The sequence below is a fragment of the Capsicum annuum genome, chromosome 5 (genome assembly GCF_002878395.1).
Source record: "Capsicum annuum cultivar UCD-10X-F1 chromosome 5, UCD10Xv1.1, whole genome shotgun sequence".
NCBI lineage: Eukaryota > Viridiplantae > Streptophyta > Magnoliopsida > Solanales > Solanaceae > Capsicum > Capsicum annuum.
Window position 1 is genome coordinate 9,295,494 of NC_061115.1, and position 11,181 is coordinate 9,306,674.

General features: G+C 34.7%; 1 protein-coding gene across 2 annotated transcripts; it reads right to left on the reverse strand.

Moving 5' to 3' along the window:
- Positions 1-2,063: 2,063 nt before the first annotated feature.
- Positions 2,064-9,720, reverse strand: LOC107870303 (GRF1-interacting factor 1). Of its 2 annotated transcripts, none has more exons than XM_016716793.2 (4): positions 9,276-9,720; positions 4,495-4,571; positions 3,940-4,024; positions 2,064-2,643 (listed from the first exon to the last, which is right to left on the reverse strand). In XM_016716793.2, exons 1-4 carry the CDS (start codon positions 9,354-9,356, stop codon positions 2,239-2,241), a joined length of 648 nt encoding a protein of 215 aa, XP_016572279.2. In that variant the 5' UTR covers positions 9,357-9,720; the 3' UTR covers positions 2,064-2,238. The 2 variants fall into 2 exon arrangements, with proteins under 2 accessions (XP_016572279.2, XP_016572280.2); XM_016716794.2 differs by having other exon boundaries at positions 2,064-2,619; positions 9,276-9,664.
- Between the last annotated feature and the right edge of the window lie 1,461 nt (positions 9,721-11,181).

The following is an 11,181-nucleotide window of genomic DNA, read 5'->3' on the forward strand; positions in this document are numbered from 1 at the left end:
ATGGATGAAGTGGAAACTCGCGTCGGGAGTGTTGTGTGATAAGAAGGTGCCGCCCAAGCTTAAAGGCAAATTCTACAGGGTGGTAGTCCGTCCGGCCTTGTTGTATGGAGCGGAGTGTTGGCCAGTTAAGAACTCCCACATCCAAAAAATGAAGGTGGCAGAAATGCGGATGTTGCGCTGGATGTGTGGACTGACTAGAGGGGATAGAGTTCGGAATGAGACTATCCAGGAGAAGGTGGGTGTGACTTCAATGGAGTGCAAGATGCGGGAAGCACGATTAAGATGGTTCGGACACGTGAAGAGGAGGGGCATGGATGCCCCGGTCCGTAGGTGTGAGAAGCTAGCGTTGGATGGTTTTAGGCGGGGTAGGGATAGGCCGAAGAAGTACTGGGGCGAGGTGATTAGGCGGGACATGGAACAATTACAGCTCACCGAGGACATGACCCTAGATAGGAAGGTCTGGAGGGCGCGAATTTCGGCAGAGGATTAGGGCCAGTTTGGATCGCTAGTGTAGGGAATTACTTGGTGGGGGTTTTATTCCTGTTATGATTCCGTCTTCCGTGTTCCATGTTTTATTACGAATCTGTGTGCTTTCCTCTGCTTTCATCTGTTTTATATTACTTATGGGTGCCTTATTTATGTTATGTAATCTGCTTCTGTGCTTTACTATGTGTTTGTGTGGTATCTCGTGTCTTGAGCCGGGGGTCTATCGGAAACAGCCTTTCTACTTCATCAGAGGTAGAGGTATGGACTGCGTACATCTTACCCCCCAGACCCCACTAGGTGGGAATACACTGGGTTTGTTGTTGTTGTCTCCCACTTTTTAAATTACTTTACTCGCTCTCCCTATTAATATATACTCCCTCCGTCCCATTTTACTCGTCCCAAATTGGGATGACACAGCTATTAAGAAAAATAATAAATAGCATGACTAGTTTACCATTGTGCCCCTATTAAATGATGTTTACATTTTAATTGAAAGAAAAGGTAATTAATGCAAAGGGTAAAAACAAAAAAATTATCTTGTCTTGATAAGTAAAAAAAGACAAGTAAAATGGAACACCAGATTAGGAAATTTGGAACGGGTAAAATGGAACGGAGGAAGTATAACATAGCCAACATATACATAACATTCTATGTATAAGTTAGGATTTATGTAATATATTTAGGGAGTTGAAATTTTTTATAATATTGAAAACATAAGTTGTGCATTTGTGTAATTTTTAGTTGTTAATATTGATATACATTATTACTTTAACTTTTACCTGCTAATCTTAAATTACTAGGCTTGATATAAACATAGAACATATGATTTTGGATATAGATGTAAATATCAGACTAATTATTAATCAATTTAATCTCCAGATGAGCACAAATATCTTAATGTAATACCTTTTCCAAAGAGCATATTTTGGTAATGCATCATCGAATTGAGGACCTATCAAAAACAGTCTCTTTAACCCCACTACTAACATACATAAAAGTAAGAACGGAAATGTTATCCTTCCCAGACCTCATTTTTGAGATTACGTACTTCCAAGTATGTTGTGGTATGTTTTCAAAAATTCATGACTGCTAGTTCCAAACAACGGCTTTGTTTACCGTCATTTTTGTCCTGAGCTGAAAGTCAATCAGAAACAACAGTTCCACTTCTTTGGAGGTAGTGGTATAGACTGCGTACACTTTGTACTCCTTAGATCCCACTGTGTGAGAATACACTGTGTAACACTCCTCAGACCCCACTATGTGAGAATACATTGCGTATGTTGTTGTTCCTATAATTTCCAAACACGCAAACTACATCCTAACCTAAGTTGCTCGACTTCTCCAAAATTATTTCTGAACCTATGTCGAATCCTCCAAAAAATGTGTTGTTCGGTGCATCTCGAATCCTCCAAACACAATAACTTTGGAAGACCTTACAATGCACCTGACAATATTTTTTGAAGAGTCCGAGCAACGTAAACCCTAACAAGCTCATGAGGAAAAGCAAATCAAATCAAAATGACCTAACAAAATGTACATCACATTAGACATGCAACAACAAAAAAAAAGGGAGAAACTTTGTGTTTAACAACACATATTACACAAGTTCCATTACTTAACCATAATTCTTTCATCAAAATTCTTGCCCAACTAAATCTTGTTCCTAATTAGTTGACAAGAAAAGCTAAAACCTCCTCCTCCCTATCATTACTACTACTACTACCTTAAAATTATTAGTAAAACCTTAAACTTTCAATCCTCAGAAGCTTTAAGATAAAGATTCTCACCACCATCACCACCTGAGCTTCTGCCGCGCCCTTCAGCAGACATAGTACTCCCAATGTCTTGCTTATTTGCACGGCCGAAGTCATGAGGGAAACCACCACTTACACCACCACCACCATGAGGTGATGATTCACTTTGAAGCATGTGAAAACCAGTGCTTCCACCGCTGCCGGAGCTCATGCCAAGTTGGCTACCATGCAAGCCTTGTTGAAATGGCGATAATTGATGCTGCTGTTGTTGTTGTTGTTGTCCATAGAGCATTGAAGAGGATCTTGCAGCTATGAGTGATTGTGTTGCTATTTGTTGGGCTTGTTGGTGCTGCTGCTGCAGGTAATTGTGTGTCCCTGGCTGCATCATCCCACCGGAAGAGAACTACACAAGTACATTTTAACCATTTTTATAAACAAATGTATATTATACTATTTAGTGTGTGAATACCTATCATTTCTTGTTCCTTTACTATTTCTTTTCTAGACTGTTTTTTGTCTTGAACCCGGGGTCTATCGGAAACAACCTCTCTATCTCACCTCTGAGGTAGTGGTATAGACTACGAACACTTACCCTCCCCAAAGCCCACTTTGCGGGAATATATTGAGTATGTTGTTATAAACAAATGTATAAGGAAATATAATGTGCCCATGTAACTACAACAATATACCTAGTTTAATCACTCAAAGTGGAGTCTATGGAGGGTAGAGAGTACGCAGACCTTACCACTACCTCAGAGGTAGAGAAGTTGTTTCAGATAGGCCCTCAGCTCAAGGATATGTGCCCACATAACTGAGAGTTTTAATAATACACGCTTTCAATGTAGATACATTTTACACTACCTTGTTGATACTAAGTTTTCTTTCATTTGATATTTTCATCATAGCCTCTTTATTCTTTTGTATTTATTAAACCTGTTCGAAAAGGTAGGAGTAAGTTCTACGTACATCTCACCCTCCCTAAAATCGGGTGGTGGTGGTTGTTGTTTATTCTCACTTGTTCCAGAAGGTAACACAACTTATTATCAGGATATCAAATCACGATTCTTAAGGAAGTTTTGGATGACCTGACGGTGCATGAAACTTGCTCTTTAATTTATACGATATCGAAGTGCATGACTTCTATGTTATCCAAATATAAATTATCATTTGCATCATTTAGGTGCATTATTATGTTCTAAAGTCCCTTTTGACACCTCTAAAAATCCTCTAGTAATGTTGTTAACTAAGAGTAGAGTTCTATATATTATTAGTGTGCTTCAGGTTTACGTCCATTTTCCGTCTTCTTTGTGCCCTATAATAATATGTTACTAAGAGCTCAACTTACAATCCAACAAAATGATGACCAAATGATTCGGGGTATTGAGGATCAAGCGGGTACTACTAAGGCACAAAGTATGTCAAAAATGAAAATCGATATGGTACAAGCAAATATTTAGACGATTGGATCAATTAAGAGATAACTACAAGTAAATTTATTTATAAGCCTTGATTGGTAACCTATAATAAATGGTAAATAACGTGTTATAACATATTAAAATAGCACTAACGGTGTAAAAAGCCAGTATATATAGCTTCAATCCTAGAAAAGCCAAGTGATCGACGAGGTGAGCAGCATCTAAAACCATATAAAAAAGGCTACAATTCCTTCTCTACCAATATCACAAGATGGCTTTATTACCTGAGAATGCATGCTAGAAGGTTGAGGTTGTGAATCAGCGATAGCAGCAAGGTACATCAGATTCCTCTGAAGCCTAGCCTGGTTCCTGCCACAACAGAAATTAGCTCGTTTCATTTTACGTCTTTTATTTTGACCGTGTACAGAGTTGAAAGTAAGAGAAACTTTTGAATCCTTTTATCTCAAAACTATAAAATGGATAGATAGTACCATAATACCTTTCCAATTTTGTGCTACTCTTAAACATATTGAACTTAAAGTGTTACTAAATATAAAATGTACGTAACATTCTTTTTTAAAGAGACTAAAACGGACGTAAGAAGACAAACTGAAAGGAGAGATTAGTTATTTCCTTTTTCTTATTTTTTTCAACGTTCAAGAATCAAAAATGTTGCAGACAACATACCCAATGTAATCCAACAAGTGGAGTCTGGGAGGGTAGGATGTACGCAAGGTAAGGGTAAGGTCTTCGTACACACCACCCTTCCCAAACCCAACGTGCGACTACACTGGGTACGTTATTGTTTCAACGAAACAAAAAAAATGCAGTATACTTACTCTGCACATTCGCCGAGTTTCCCGGAGTTCTGGCTCTCAACAATCTTCAGAATGAGTGATTTGTTCTCATCCAAATACTAACATAGGAAAAAAGAAAGCCAGCATAAGCTAATATTATGGTAACATCATACGAAATGCCCAAAATATCAAAAAAGAACAGCCAAAGCAGCTGTAGCTACCCTACTAGCTAACCATTCAGTTAGAAAATGTAAGCTATCTCACTATTAGATACCTGTTCTGACGAATCCAATAACTTTTGCTAAGATCTTGTATTTGTATTAAGAAGTTCATTAAAAATGTATAGATAACCAACTCAAACGAACTACGGGTTTGGCGGCAAATTCAAAACACATAAACAATAAATCCTAACCCTATCTCGATCGATATAAGGTTGGCTCTTCATAATATCATAAAGCACAAAGAGGAAAATAAACAAGAAGCACACTAAACATATTGCAAAAGGGATTTTATAGGTTCAATAAATGATTCTTAAAACTTTAGTTACATGAACCAACAACAATAACAAAGCCACTGCAGTCCCATAAGTGGGGTCTGGGGCCTGGAGAGGATAGAGTGTACGCAGACCTTACCCCTACCTCGAGGAGATAGGGAGATCGTTTCCAAAAGAACCTCAACTCGGGTAATGCATATTAGATTTAGTTACATGAACCATTACTTAATTAACCATCTAGAATAACTAAGGTCGCATTTGGCCATGAAATTTTTTTACTTTCGGCCATTGAATTCTGGAATCTCAAACGCGCCAAAAAGCTATTTTCACTTCAAATTACTCGCAAAAATCCAGAAACAACTCCAATTAGTATTCATGGTCAAACACGACTCTAATTTCAAATATCATTTTTCACTTTGAAAACAAAAATTAATTTTTTCAAATAAACACAATTTTCTTGGCCAAACGCCCCTTAAAATACATGCACTTAGTCACTTAGATAACACTACCAACTGCACCTAGTATCTATTAGAATACTCAAAATCACTTTCCAACAAGAATATATGGCCCTTTTTACAAACACTATATTAGGTGACATCTGACATTAACAAAAGAAACTCATAACCTTCTGATATTTTTCTCTCCGGTTAATTTGCAGAAGTTGTTCAAAAAGTTCAAGAAAACGAGAAAACGAGCAGACTAGAACCAAAACATACATACCCTTTACTTATGAAACAAAGGGGTAGCCCGGTGCATTAAAGTTCCCGCTATGTGTGGGGTCGGTGGAAGGACTAGACCATAAGGGTCTATTAAAGCAGTCTTACCCTGCAAGAGATTGTTCGGGTTAACCCGTGACCTCCTGGTCACATGGCAGGGCGAGAACTGCACTAGTTACTCCAACGCTCCCTTTCATACCCTTTACTTACCAAAGGGTATAAAAGGAAGAGAAGATTACAACTACTAAAAGCCAAGAGTAAGCAACCAAAGTAATCACACCTAGCTACTACCTCAAAAATATCTGCATTAGTATATGTTGAAGTGTCAGCAAAACCTTTAAGAAGATACCCTTTTAAAGCAGGATTAATGAAACAACACGAAAAGAGATTACAACTACTAAAAACCAAGAACAATCAACCAAAGTATCCGCTAACTATATACCACCTCAAAACTAAATGTACTTTTGTGATGATCCCATCTAAAAACATAACACATTGGAGAGAAATACACATTTATTTACTTAATTATCGTTTCAAAACGCTTCCTCAAGTGAGCGAAACATTAAGCTACTTGCTATCATTAGAAAAACATCTCCTACGTTATGCGAGCACAAAAAGATATTTGAAGGTTTTCCATAATAGTTTTAGACCCAAAGCTAGTATATAGTTTCACATATACAACGAACTTGCTTACCTTAAAAACAACAAATTCATGCACCTAAATATCCAAATAGAAATATGAATAGCATGGAGCAAATGAACAAGGATATTTGAACATTTAAGCTTACTATTTACAACCGACACTCATGTTAAAGTGATTAGAACCAACTCATCTAAAACTCTATCTGTCATAAAGACCACACTTTTATTTGCTTATTCATCTCTTTCCACAATATACTGTATACATAAAAGCATCTCACATTAACAAAAGCAACAGAGGGGGAGAAGAAGAGGAAGAAAATGATTATAAAATATAGATAGATATACACCCTTTTAGCAAGGACATATCAAACAGCATAAAAATATATCACAACCAACTAAAAGCCAAGAATAAACAACCAAAGTATCCCTATCACCTCAAAAACAACTATACAATTATATCCTTTTCATGTTATCATGGCTCATCATAGAAAGAAACTCTAACTTTTAAAAGAAGACATTTTTATTTGGAAGAACAAACCTCTTCTACAGTATACTTTATTCATAAAAGTACCTCACATTAACTAAAGCAATAGAGGGGGAATAAAAAGATTACAAAATATAGATACCCTTTTAGCAGTACTTATCAAACATCATTAAAAATAAAAAAGATCACAACCTAATAAAAGCCAAGAATAAACAACCAAAGTATCCTTAGCTACCAAAGTATATCATTTTCATGTTATCATGGCTCATCGCAGAAACAAGTTTCATCTTCTCTGTGTGCAACCAGAATCTTATAACTAACTATAAAGAACACATTTTTATTTGCTTAATCATCTCTTACCGTCTTACACAAGCATATATAGACACCCTTTTACCAGGACTTATTCAAACAGCATAAAAAGAAAAGATCAACTAAAAGCCAAGAATATACAACCAAACACCTCGAAAAACAGCTACACTAGTAATATCCTTGTCATATATTATACAACCAGAAGTTTTCACAGTTATAAAGAACACATTTTTATTTGATACATCATCTCCGCGCAATTGTATGCTACACACAAAAAAAGCATATAAGACACCCTTTTACCAAGACTTATCAAACAGCATAAAAAAGCTCACAACCAACCTAAGTTGCTCTGACTCTCCAGAAATGTTGCCGCACCCGTGTCAAATCCACCAAAATTGCACTACTTTTGAAGGATCTGACACGCACCCTATGACATTTTTGAAGAGTCCGAGCAACATAGCAACCAACTAAAAACCAAGAATAAACAACCTACCACCTCAAAAATAACTATACTAATATATCCTTTTCGTGTTATCACGGCTCATCGCAGAGAAAAGTTTCATCTTTTCTGTGTGCAACCAGAACCTTTAATTGTTCTAAAGAACACATTTTTATTTGCTTAATCATAAGCATCTCACATAAGAAAGGGAAGCATAGGAAGAAAGAAGAATATAAAATATAGATACCCTTTTAGCAAAACTTATAAAACAGCACAAAAAGAAGATCACAACTACTAAAAGCCAAAAAAAGCAACCAAACTAGCATATCCTTTTCATGTATATCATGCAACCCTTTTACCAGGACTTATCAAACAGCACAAAAGAAAGATCACAACCTACTAAAAGCCAAAAATAAACAACCAAAGTATCCCTAGCTACCAAAGTTTGTCCTTTTCATTTTATCATGGCTCATTACAGAAAGAAGCTTCATCTTCTCTGTGTGCAACCAGAAGCTTTATCAGTTACAAAGAACACATTTTTCCTAAGTTGCTCGGACTCTCCGAAAACGTCGCCACACCCGTGCCGAATCATTCAAAAATGCACTACTTTTGAAGGATCTAACACACATCCTGTTACATTTTTGAAGAGCCCGAGCAACATAGCATTTTTCTTTGCTTAACATCTCTTCTGCAGTATACAGGAAGAAAAAGACCATAAATTATCGACACCCTTTTACCAAAAATTTTCAAACAGCATAAAGAAAAAAGATCAAAACTACTTATAAAAGCCAAGAAAAGCAATCATAAGCTTTAACTACCACCTCAAGAAACTACACTAGTATATTCCTTTTCATGTATCATGCAACCAGAAACTTATACAGTTATAAAGAACACACTTTTATTTGCTTAATCATCTCTGTACATAAGAAAAACATCAGCAGAATAAATATCATATTTTCAAAGAAGACAAGGGTAACAACAAGAACAAAAACAGCATAAAGAAAAAAGATCACAACTACTACAATCCAAGAAAAGCAACCATAAGCTTTAACTACCACCTCAAAAAACTACACTAGTATATCCTTTTCATGTATCATGCAACCAGAATCTTTAACAGTTATAAAGAACACACTTTTATCTGCTTAATCATCTCAGCAACAACAGTATACAGGAAGAAAAAGGAGTATAAAATATAGATACCCTTTTAACAGTACTTATCAAACAGCATTAAAAAAAATCACAACCAACTAAAACTCAAGAAACAACCTAGCACCTCAAAATAAACTACACTAATATAACCTTTTCATGTTATCATAGCTTATCACACAAAAAAGTTTCATCTTCAGTGTCTGCAACCAGAATCTTTAGCTGTTGTAAAGACCATATTTTTTTTATTTGCTTAATGATCACCACAGTAAACTGTACATATATAGGTACCCTTTTAGCAAGACATACCAAACTGCATAAAAAAAAGATCACAACCAACTAAAAGCCAAGAATAAACAACCAAAAGTATCCCTAGCTACCTACCACCTCAAAGAACAACTACACTAGTATATCTTTTTCATGTTATCATGCAACCATAAACTTTAACAGTTACAAAGAACACAGTTTTATCTGCACAACAACAGTATACTGCACACACACACACACACACACACAAAAGAAAAACATCAGCAAGATAAATAGCAGATTTTCAAGAAGAAAAAGGGGTATCAAGAATTGAAAAAGAAGCAAGACCTGTTGAATATGGTCAGTAGTGACGTTTGTTGGATAGTAAGCTGCCATCATGGGCTGCATCTGCATCAGGTGCTGCTGCATATTTTTTTTTTCTTTTTGCTTTCCTCTCTTTATATACTGCTAGTCTACTACCCCCACACACACTAACACACACTAAAACACACAGAAAGGTGTTGTAAATGCAAAGTAGCAAAAAGGAAATGGACCCTTTTTTTTTTTTTTTTTTTTTCTGTTTACAACTTCACTTTGACATTCAAATAACACTGCTATGGCAATTAATGGGACATGGACAGTACATAGGAAAGAAGAGTTGTTGAGTTTTTAAGGGGGGGTTACATTTCACTAACCTTGGGGGTGGGGGGAGGGGGTTTGGGGAGGGGGAGAAAAAGAATCTGAATTCTTGTGGGCAAGAAGCTATTAGTATAGAGCTGTAAGGAAGTAAAATGTTTTACCTGCATAGGGGTTTGGACCATTTCTTTTTACTCCCTGCTGTTCGTTTGATACGAGAGATAAGAAATAACTAGTTCGTTTGATACGAGAGATAAGAAATAACTAATATCGAGAGTAATATTACTATTAAGAGTTACCATCTTTTTATCCTGCATTAAGAATTTATTGAAAATAACTTTTCTACTTCTTCGAAAGTAGTGATATGGACGGTATATATTTTAGTTTGGTTTGTTGGTTATTTTAAAATTAATTTCGAGATTAATTATCTCTTATTTCTTCTACCAAACTAGCTTTTAGGATAAGTTTATTCCATGTCTGATTCGTTTATTCGGATAAAATCGTGAATAACTTATTTCAAAATTAATAACCTCGAAATTATAGTATTATCTACAACGTCGAAGATGACATAACTAATTTCAAAATAATTTATTCTGAAATAACTTATTTTCTAACAAAACGAATCCTTGATTCTTTTTATCTGTTGCAATTTGTAGTGTAGATAAATTAAAATTCTAATATTTAAAATTCAAAAGTTCAAAAGAATATGATACATAATATAATTTATAACTATAATTTATAATTTTTTTTATACTGATATAATAAAAGGTAAACTTAAAATATTGAGTAAATGAAAATTAAAATATGACAAATTAAAAAAAAAAAAAAAAAAACTAAAGGAGTAACTTATATCATTAGTCACCACCATAATTTATTGTTGGCAAAATAAGGTAGTACTTTTTTTATTTTATGTGATTTGTGTCACCTAATAGTTATGCAATTCAGAATAAGTTTAGAGGTGTAATCCAATTTTACTACTACTACCTAAAAGGCCAAATGATCTATAAAGACAAAATTATTATTAACAAGATTTAAATTCAATACTTGATATCAATTTCAAATGATAGTCAAAATTATAAGAAAAAATTATGTATTTAGTACAGTCTCATAAAATAAAGTCTGAGAAATGTAGAGTATATGCTATTAAGAGTCTTGACGAGTGACAATAGTTTACAATCCAATTGTTAATTCAAGTTACCTTTCAAACAGATGAGATTTTGCGGCAGATTTTATCCCTACCTCAAAAGATAGAATGATATTTCTGATAGACTCTCGATTCAATTTAAAACAATTTCAAAAAAGAAATACTGAAAGTTTAAAAAACAATTGATAGAAACAAAACAAAATTTGGATATAATAAATCAATAGGATAATCGAGATATAAGAAACAAAATAATAACAAAAATTGAAGTACAAAAGTTATATAAACAACGAAAAAATGCCTAAATGTCCTTCCATTATGTAAAATATTACAAAAACACCCTCCGTCTACATACTGAACCTAAAATATCCGTTTCTTCTATCTATTACGGTTATTTTATGCTTTTATTTAAGAAAAAAAATTATATAATACCATAATTTATCTTTATTAAATTACATAAAATTTTAATCCAACCTC

Coding starts and splice junctions, on each gene's coding strand:
- LOC107870303 (XM_016716793.2), bottom strand. CDS start 9,356: ATGCAGCAGCACCTGATGCAGATGCAGCCCATGATGGCAGCTTACTAT. Junction 4,025..4,494: donor AAACTCGGCGAATGTGCAGA/GTAAGTATACTG, acceptor CTGTTGTGGCAG/GAACCAGGCTAGGCTTCAGA. Junction 2,644..3,939: donor CTTCTAGCATGCATTCTCAG/GTAATAAAGCCA, acceptor GTACTTGTGTAG/TTCTCTTCCGGTGGGATGAT.